The following is a 10,130-nucleotide window of genomic DNA, read 5'->3' on the forward strand; positions in this document are numbered from 1 at the left end:
GGGATCCCTGCGGGGAGCCGTGAGTGACAGTCACGGCTCTCTGCAGGGACAGGATCGATAAGTGAGCGAGCGACGGTATGTGTTCGCTCACTTCCCGATCTATTGAGCCGACCTGTGACAGTTTCATTGTCATTTGTCGGCTCGAACAATGAGGCTGACTGATTTTTCACTCACCTCATAGTTCTCCTTTTAATATTTAGAATTTTATCCTTTGGGCGATTGGAAGCTAGTGCAGGGATCGGCAGAGGGGGGCGGGGGGTGGAAGCCAGTGCAGGGATCGGCAGAGGGAGGTTGCAGACAGTGAGCGGTTGGTTAGGTGGATGAGTCTAGCGGCTGCATTCATGATAGACTGAAGGGGGAGGAGCCTGTGCAGTGGAAATGATGCGTCGCCAGGAAGGTTGCCCTCTGCTGTTTGGAGGATGTTGTGTCGGCTGAGATATAAAATGATCCATTTCTCTCTCTCCCCCTTGTAGCTGATCGTTATGTTGGGTCTGGCTCGGGCCCTGCTGCTTTTTCTCTGCTTGCCTTCCTCCGTTTTGTCCTCCAATCATCATTTCCTCCGGCCCAATGTCACCTTCAACCACATGGCGTACGACCCCGGCTCGGGCTCGATCTACGTCGGGGCCGTCAACTGGATCTTCCAGCTCTCCCCGGACCTCCAGCTTCTGGCCGAGGACTCCACCGGTCCCGTCTTTGATTTCCCGGATTGCCTCCCCTTCAAGGAGAACAGAGACTGCCCCCAGGCCGCCCCCACCCAAAACACCAACAAGCTGCTGACCGTCAACATTCACAGCGGGGAGTTGCTGACGTGCGGTCACGTGTTTCAGGGCATCTGCGAAAAGAGGAGTTTGGCCAACATCTCCAACATCATTTACCAAACCATAGACCCCGGTGACAACCAGTTTGTGGCCGCCAACGACCCCAAAGTCACCACTGTGGGAATAGTCGAGAGGACGTCGCAGGGCCACGATTACCTGTTTGTGGGTCGCGGTTTGACCGCCAGGCTCTCCAGTGGAATACCGCCGATCACCATAAGGCAGCTAGAGAAGCCGTCGGTCTTCTCCAACGAGGGTCTGGGCAAGTTGGTGGTGGGAGACTTTTCGGATTACAACAATATGTTCATAAGCGTTTTCTCCAACCGAGGACACGTCTACTTCCTGTTCTACCGCCGCGGGTCCAAATCGCAGATGGAGTACAAAACCTACCTCGGCAGCGTGTGCGGCCAGGACCTCCACCTCTACTCCTACGTGGAAGTGCCTCTGGTGTGCCGGGGAGGCTACAACCTGGCGCAGGCCGCCCACCTCGAGGTCCGGAACCGGCAACTCTTTGTGGTCTTCGCCGCCAGCCAAGGTTCCAGTCCAAATCCCAGCAGCCGGACGGCGTTGTGCTCCTACGGGATGGAAGACGTAGAAGAGAGGATGACGGCCGCCCGCGTCCTGTGCTACACCAAAAACGGCAGAGGGGCGAGCATGCAGGAAGAGGCGGGAATCGAGTACGGCGTGAATTCTAAATGCGGTACCCTCCCTGAGGTATGTGTCTGCGGCGGAATCCTAAAATCTCACCGATGTGAATGCAAATAAAACCCCCAAAATATGTCAAATTGCAGCTAAGCCCTCGTTCACACCTGAAAGTTTTTTAGCGCGTTCTACGCTCGGCGAACGCTCTACAAAACGCTCAAACATCTAAATCCCATTGTATTCAATGGTCTCGTTCCCACCTCGGCGTATTTCCGCCCGTCCCTAACGCGCTACAAAACGGCCCCCGCCTGAAAAGGTCCAGGTACTACTTTGGGCCGTTTTGTTGCGCGTTTCCATTGGGATACAGCCAAGTAGCCTTCGCGATTCGCAGTAAAAAACGCGCGACAGACGCGCATATGCAATACGCCTAGGTGTGAACGAGACCTAAAAGATCGCGTATTTAAAGGAGAACTACGAGGGGGGTGATTGTCACTCACCCTCATAGTTCGAGCCAGAGCCGTAGCTAGCTCCGTTTGTGCCCGAGGGAAGGACAGAAAATTGTGCCCCCCCCCCAATAAACGTGTTATGTCACCCTATGCCACGCACGGTGTCATGTGACGTCATGGGCCCCGCCTCCACGATGGCGGCACCAAATAGCATAACGTTTTTTTAATTTGACGAAACGAATGAAAACGTTTTTAGTTTCCGTTCATTTAGTCTTTGCACATGTCTAATAGTGTGTGTGTGGTGGTGGGGGGGGGAAGGGGTGAGGGGGGTGCAACCAGGCTGGCCCTATCTACGCCCCCCTCTCGGCTGCGCCTGAGGCTAGTGCCTCACTGGCCCCATGGTAGCTACAGCCCTGGTTCGAGCTGACGCGCGACGATGAGACTGTCACAGGTCGGCTCAGTAGATCGGGAACACATACCGGCGCTCGCTCACTTCTCAATCCTGTCCCTGCAGAGAGAGGTGACTGTCACTCACGGCTCGCTGACTGGCGGAACGGACGGGGGAGGGGGCGGTCACAGCTGGCTCCGGCTCTAGATAGGCAGAGCCAGCTGTCAGTCACGCAGCTGGGCAGTAATGTCGGGATCCGCTCCGGCTGCGGCGGTCTCAGTATACCGCGAGCTGTAGCTCCCTATATACTGAGCTTAGGGTGACGGGAGGAGGACGCTAGTTTGTGTCACCCTGAGGAGAACTATGGGGAAAAGCCTTAACCCCGTACTTCTCCTTTTAACCTTTTTATTGGCTTGCAATGTGCCTCTAAACTTGCTAGAAAATGTGACTAGGTTAGGAAGTGAATTCCCTAGCGTAGTCCCCTCCTTGTACGTCATTGCCCTCTCCTCTTCTGGGATTGTCTAATTACTGTCTGTGAGATAGATAGATTATCTCCTCTTCGAGGAGGATTTAATTCTCTGTGCTGGCCAAGCTCCTCTGCCCCCTCCCCTCTTCTAACTAAATAACCTTTTATGTAGCTGCTGGGGGGGGAGGAGCAAAGGGGGAGCTCTGAGTCTGCTGACATCACATCCAAGATGGCGGCAGTCTCTAGACTTTTAGATGTTTACACAAGGAAACCTTTTTCCAGGTAAATAACACGTCTCCACACATTCCACATGAGGAGGTTGTTGTTGAAGTGAAGGGTCTGGTGACGGGGTCTCTGTAAGATGTAGGTGGGTGGGCTTTGGCCTAAGCCCTCGTTCACACCTGAACGTTTTGTAGCGCGTTCTACGCTCGACGAACGCTCTACAAAACGCTCAAAAATATAAATCCCATTGTATTCGATGGGTCTCGTTCCCACCTTGGTGTATTTCCGCCCGTCCCTAACGCGCTACAAAACGGCCCCCGCCTGAAAAGGTCCAGGTACTACTTTGGGCCGTTTTGTTGCGCTTTTCCATTGGGATACAGCCAAGTAGCCTTCGGAAACGCGCGACGGTCGCGCAACTTTTTTACCGCGAATCGCGGTAAAAAACCGCGTGACAGACGCGCATATGCAATACGCCTAGGTGTGAACGAGACCTGAGTCACCCAACGGTGTCTTGAAGCAAACCAGACCATTGCTACCTCTAGTTTTGTGCTAGGAGTGGGCTCAGTCATGCTCCCCCCAGCACTGTGACGGCACAGTCACCGGTGGCCAATGGGACGGGCTCCCGATCATGTGATCACTGTGACAGCCAATAACGGGATTGCTTCGGGTAATTGGGACCCATTGTGTCAGAACTGCCGCCGCCGCTGATTACATTTGTGTTTTCTCTTGCCAGGATTCGCCGCAGAACTTCCCATGTGGAGGTGATCACACCCCCAGCCCAATAGCCAGCCGAGTTCCTGTCAGTGCGTCCCCTCTTCTCCCGTACGAGGCCAGCCTGACGGCAGTAGCCGCGCTCGCTGTGGGCTCCGACACCGTCGTCTTTCTGGGGGATTCCGGAGGACACGTCCATAAGGTGATCTTCTTCTTCAACTCTACGATGACCTGAAGTGTATCTAAAACCAAAACGTATCTTTGTGTAGCTTCTAATGTACTAGGGCGGGGCTAGAACCCTTGTCGGGTTTTTATTGATGTGTCCTCACATTTTGAGTTGTCACTGGAACAGATATAGAGGTGAGATCACGCAATGGGGACACTTGTTCTAGTGACAACCAAAGCAGGCCATACGCTGGAAGATTTCTGTATAACCCTCCCTCCTTGCATGCCATAGCCCCCTCCCTCCTTGCATGCCATAGCCAGCCCCTCCCTCCTTGCATTGCCATAGCCAGCCCCTCCCTCCTTGCATGCCATAGCCAGCCCCTCCCTCCTTGCATGCCATAGCCCCCTCCCTCCTTGCATGCCATAGCCCCCTCCCTCCTTGCATTGCCATAGCAGCGCTACAAAACGGCCCCCGCCTGAAAAGGTCCAGGTACTACTTTGGGCCGTTTTGTTGCGCTTTTCCATTGGGATACAGCCAAGTAGCCTTCGGAAACGCGCGACGGTCGCGCAACTTTTTTACCGCGAATCGCGGTAAAAAACCGCGTGACAGACGCGCATATGCAATACGCCTAGGTGTGAACGAGACCTGAGTCACCCAACGGTGTCTTGAAGCAAACCAGACCATTGCTACCTCTAGTTTTGTGCTAGGAGTGGGCTCAGTCATGCTCCCCCCAGCACTGTGACGGCACAGTCACCGGTGGCCAATGGGACGGGCTCCCGATCATGTGATCACTGTGACAGCCAATAACGGGATTGCTTCGGGTAATTGGGACCCATTGTGTCAGAACTGCCGCCGCCGCTGATTACATTTGTGTTTTCTCTTGCCAGGATTCGCCGCAGAACTTCCCATGTGGAGGTGATCACACCCCCAGCCCAATAGCCAGCCGAGTTCCTGTCAGTGCGTCCCCTCTTCTCCCGTACGAGGCCAGCCTGACGGCAGTAGCCGCGCTCGCTGTGGGCTCCGACACCGTCGTCTTTCTGGGGGATTCCGGAGGACACGTCCATAAGGTGATCTTCTTCTTCAACTCTACGATGACCTGAAGTGTATCTAAAACCAAAACGTATCTTTGTGTAGCTTCTAATGTACTAGGGCGGGGCTAGAACCCTTGTCGGGTTTTTATTGATGTGTCCTCACATTTTGAGTTGTCACTGGAACAGATATAGAGGTGAGATCACGCAATGGGGACACTTGTTCTAGTGACAACCAAAGCAGGCCATACGCTGGAAGATTTCTGTATAACCCTCCCTCCTTGCATGCCATAGCCCCCTCCCTCCTTGCATGCCATAGCCAGCCCCTCCCTCCTTGCATGCCATAGCCCCCTCCCTCCTTGCATGCCATAGCCAGCCCCTCCCTCCTTGCATGCCATAGCCCCCTCCCTCCTTGCATGCCATAGCCAGCCCCTCCCTCCTTGCATGCCATAGCCCCCTCCCTCCTTGCATGCCATAGCCAGCCCCTCCCTCCTTGCATGCCATAGCCCCCTCCCTCCTTGCATGCCATAGCCAGCCCCTCCCTCCTTGCATGCCATAGCCCCCTCCCTCCTTGCATGCCATAGCCAGCCCCTCCCTCCTTGCATGCCATAGCCCCCTCCCTCCTTGCATGCCATAGCCAGCCCCTCCCTCCTTGCATGCCATAGCCCCCTCCCTCCTTGCATGCCATAGCCAGCCCCTCCCTCCTTGCATGCCATAGCCCCCTCCCTCCTTGCATGCCATAGCCAGCCCCTCCCTCCTTGCATGCCATAGCCCCCTCCCTCCTTGCATGCCATAGCCAGCCCCTCCCTCCTTGCATGCCATAGCCCCCTCCCTCCTTGCATGCCATAGCCAGCCCCTCCCTCCTTGCATGCCATAGCCCCCTCCCTCCTTGCATGCCATAGCCAGCCCCTCCCTCCTTGCATGCCATAGCCCCCTCCCTCCTTGCATGCCATAGCCAGCCCCTCCCTCCTTGCATGCCATAGCCCCCTCCCTCCTTGCATGCCATAGCCAGCCCCTCCCTCCTTGCATGCCATAGCCCCCTCCCTCCTTGCATGCCATAGCCAGCCCCTCCCTCCTTGCATGCCATAGCCCCCTCCCTCCTTGCATGCCATAGCCAGCCCCTCCCTCCTTGCATGCCATAGCCCCCTCCCTCCTTGCATGCCATAGCCAGCCCCTCCCTCCTTGCATGCCATAGCCCCCTCCCTCCTTGCATGCCATAGCCAGCCCCTCCCTCCTTGCATGCCATAGCCCCCTCCCTCCTTGCATGCCATAGCCAGCCCCTCCCTCCTTGCATGCCATAGCCCCCTCCCTCCTTGCATGCCATAGCCAGCCCCTCCCTCCTTGCATGCCATAGCCCCCTCCCTCCTTGCATGCCATAGCCAGCCCCTCCCTCCTTGCATGCCATAGCCCCCTCCCTCCTTGCATGCCATAGCCAGCCCCTCCCTCCTTGCATGCCATAGCCCCCTCCCTCCTTGCATGCCATAGCCAGCCCCTCCCTCCTTGCATGCCATAGCCCCCTCCCTCCTTGCATGCCATAGCCAGCCCCTCCCTCCTTGCATGCCATAGCCCCCTCCCTCCTTGCATGCCATAGCCAGCCCCTCCCTCCTTGCATGCCATAGCCCCCTCCCTCCTTGCATGCCATAGCCAGCCCCTCCCTCCTTGCATGCCATAGCCCCCTCCCTCCTTGCATGCCATAGCCAGCCCCTCCCTCCTTGCATGCCATAGCCCCCTCCCTCCTTGCATGCCATAGCCAGCCCCTCCCTCCTTGCATGCCATAGCCCCCTCCCTCCTTGCATGCCATAGCCAGCCCCTCCCTCCTTGCATGCCATAGCCCCCTCCCTCCTTGCATGCCATAGCCAGCCCCTCCCTCCTTGCATGCCATAGCCCCCTCCCTCCTTGCATGCCATAGCCAGCCCCTCCCTCCTTGCATGCCATAGCCCCCTCCCTCCTTGCATGCCATAGCCAGCCCCTCCCTCCTTGCATGCCATAGCCCCCTCCCTCCTTGCATGCCATAGCCAGCCCCTCCCTCCTTGCATGCCATAGCCCCCTCCCTCCTTGCATGCCATAGCCAGCCCCTCCCTCCTTGCATGCCATAGCCCCCTCCCTCCTTGCATGCCATAGCCAGCCCCTCCCTCCTTGCATGCCATAGCCCCCTCCCTCCTTGCATGCCATAGCCAGCCCCTCCCTCCTTGCATGCCATAGCCCCCTCCCTCCTTGCATGCCATAGCCAGCCCCTCCCTCCTTGCATGCCATAGCCCCCTCCCTCCTTGCATGCCATAGCCAGCCCCTCCCTCCTTGCATGCCATAGCCCCCTCCCTCCTTGCATGCCATAGCCAGCCCCTCCCTCCTTGCATGCCATAGCCCCCTCCCTCCTTGCATGCCATAGCCAGCCCCTCCCTCCTTGCATGCCATAGCCCCCTCCCTCCTTGCATGCCATAGCCAGCCCCTCCCTGCTTGCGTGCCATAGCCAGCCCCTCCCTCCTTGCGTGCCATAGCCAGCCCCTCCCTCCTCATACTTCTCCAGGAATAGTAAATTTCCTACAACTGCCCCCTCCCCTATTGTCATAGCCCTCTTCTGTGAGCTTCTAATTCTCTATGCTGGCCTAGCTCCTCTGCCCCTCCCCTTATTATTATTATACAGGATTTATAGACGCCAACAGTGTGCGCGGCGCTGTACAATACAAGGAAGATGTTACAATCACAATACAATTCAAGACAAGATGGTGTGATACATGAGGAGAGGGCTGTGTGGGCTCAGCTCCTCCTGGCAGAGGAGCAGTTTAAGGTGCGGCGCCTCTCCTGTGGTATGTGTATTTACTCCCTACATAACCTTTTATATAGCTTCCAGGGGGAGGAGCGGAGGGGGATACTATAGGGCGGGGGCGGGCAAACTCCGGCCCCCCCAGCTGTGGGTGGAACTGCAAATCCCAGGAGGCATGGCAAGATTCTCACAGCCGCAGGCATGACTCCCGGAGACAGTTGCATGATGGGATTTGTAGTTTCACCCCTGTATGTCTCATTTGTAGGTATTCGTGTCCTCTGGAAGCGGACAGAACTACAGCACGCTGACTCTGGCTCCTGGATCTCCGGTCAGTCCTGACCTCATACTGGATGGAGATAAGAAGAACTTGTATGTAATGACGGAGTCTCAGGTAAGAGGACATGACCAATGGGAACCTTTGTGGGGTGTTTAGTCGCCACCTGCAGCCAGATAGAAAAGACAATACGCTGACAATAAGCAACCTAAGAGGAGGAGAGAGCAGAGTGACCGAGAGATGGGCGCATCACTATGCTGCTTCTCCATTCAATGTCCAGTCACAGGCTGGAGGGCGGACCCAGGACAACCTGGGCTCAGAGGAAGGGCGTTGAGTGATGCCGACCATCAGACTGAGGACATCTAGTGGCAGAAAAGTACTGCATGGGAAACCTCTGGATTGTGAGAGGAGGCGGCGGCAGACAAGAAGAATGCTGATAGGAGGAGAGAGCACAGTGACAGAGAGATGAGCTAATCACCGTGCTTCTTCTCCTTTCACTGTCCAGTCTGGGGGCGGGTCCAGGACAACCTGGGCTCAGAGGAAGGGCGTTGAATGATGCCGACCATCAGACTGAGGACATCTAGTGGACACGTCAATGCGCATGTGCGTTCATCTAATTGACGCCTGCCGGCGGCCATCTTGGTGGTGCTCTCCTGACAGTGTCGGGCTCTGAGTCCATGACCGAGTGCAGGGCTGTAGCTATCATGGGGCGAGTGCAGCTGAGAGGGGGCACAGCCGTGGCCGGCCTGGCTGCTCCCCCTTGCCCCTGTTGCCATGGCGAGCACAGGGCGCCATTGGCAACAGGGGTGCCATGCGGCCAACACAGCCGCGGCTTGGCTGGGAGAAGAGGAGCGGCACAGGCTCCACCGTCTCCTCGGATCCCCGCTGCTCTCTCCCACCTGTATGGGGAGAGGCGCATGCGTGCCGCCATCCTGGAGGCGGGGCACATGATGTCGCATACCGCACACCTCTATTGGGGGGTGGGGCACAATTTTCTGTTCTTGACTCGGGCGCAAAAAGAGCTCGCTACGGCTCTGACCGAGCGCCCGACTTTTTAGAAGGGGGTGACACCAAAATGACTTTTCAGTCCCCCCCTCCAATGGTGTCACCCCAGGTGCGGGCCGCAACCTCCCACGTGACGCCCCTGCAGGTAAATAACAGGCCTATAATGCGGCTGAAGCAGTATTAACCACTTGCGGACCGGCCGCGGTATATATGTACATGGCCGGTCTGCAGCCGCATTGTTCCCGACGTGCATCCACCTGTGTGCTCGCGGCCGCCGCTGCTGGTCGCTGGCAGCGAAAGGGTTAAAGGGACGTGTTCGGTAGCACACGTGACGCTCTCACGGCGGAACCGGCTAGACCACCTCATTATATCTGGTGGCGGAAGGCTTAGCACCGCCGCGGTGTCCTCGCACGCCACAAATATGCATCCGGCTTACTGCTCGGGTTAGAGGAAAATGATATATCGGGCCTCCGCGCCGCGCCTGGTACTTATCCCGTGCGCGTGCGCGCCTGAGGTCTCTGATCTTCACCTGCGCGTAATGTGTAAATTGCCGGGCGGGACGGTAATTGTACGTCTGGTGGCGGGTTCTGCGGTTAGGGCTCCCCGAGGCCTGAGAGAGAGCGCGCAAAGTGGCAATCATGCGGGAAAATGATTATAATTAAGTGAACCCGCCGGCACGGAAATGAAACGTTAGAGGTCACCCAAAATCTGACGCTCGGCTGCCGAGGCTGACCGCACGTGCTGCCTCCCAGCTCCTGAGGGTGCATAACTCTCTATTGCATAACAGCCCCGTCGTGACTGGTTCTCTTCAGCAGGCTGTAGGAAGTGCTCAGATCAGATTGGGAAAGACTAATTTGGCCCAGTTAGGTCAGGCGACCTTTTTACGGGAATCTAGAACCCTCCAGTGACTGCGCCGCACGCAGCGCGGGATTGAGGACGGCGTGCCGGGGCATCTGCGTGTCTGTACAATGTCCGGAATGTGAGCAGAAGAGGGAACGCAGCACAACCTTCATCGGGTGGGAGCGGCGCACACTAGTGTTCCCCCAACGTTTGGGAAGCTGCGGTCACGTGATGTGACATACAATGCACACGGCTTGATTTGCACATTGAAGTTCCTGTCTGTCTGCCAGTGAGCGGCCCCTTCCCTGGAGACATCATGCGTGAGGCTGAATACATATTTCATGAAGACGTGACCCCCTCCCCCCC

At 57.0% G+C, this 10,130-nt stretch overlaps 1 protein-coding gene across 1 annotated transcript in view; it reads left to right on the top strand.

The window, feature by feature from the left end:
• The first annotated feature begins 477 nt into the window (after positions 1–477).
• PLXNB3 (plexin B3) overlaps positions 478–10,130 on the top strand; it is a 70,041-nt gene continuing 60,388 nt past the window's right edge. The window contains exons 1-3 of the mRNA XM_018572609.1: positions 478–1,529; positions 3,713–3,892; positions 7,911–8,036. Coding sequence (XP_018428111.1) covers positions 483–1,529; positions 3,713–3,892; positions 7,911–8,036 — 1,353 coding nt within the window. The 5' untranslated portion in view covers positions 478–482. The remainder of the gene's footprint in view (positions 1,530–3,712; positions 3,893–7,910; positions 8,037–10,130) is intronic.

Source organism: Nanorana parkeri, unplaced genomic scaffold (genome assembly GCF_000935625.1).
Source record: "Nanorana parkeri isolate BGI_ZX_2015 unplaced genomic scaffold, ASM93562v1 scaffold2085, whole genome shotgun sequence".
Classification (NCBI taxonomy): domain Eukaryota; kingdom Metazoa; phylum Chordata; class Amphibia; order Anura; family Dicroglossidae; genus Nanorana; species Nanorana parkeri.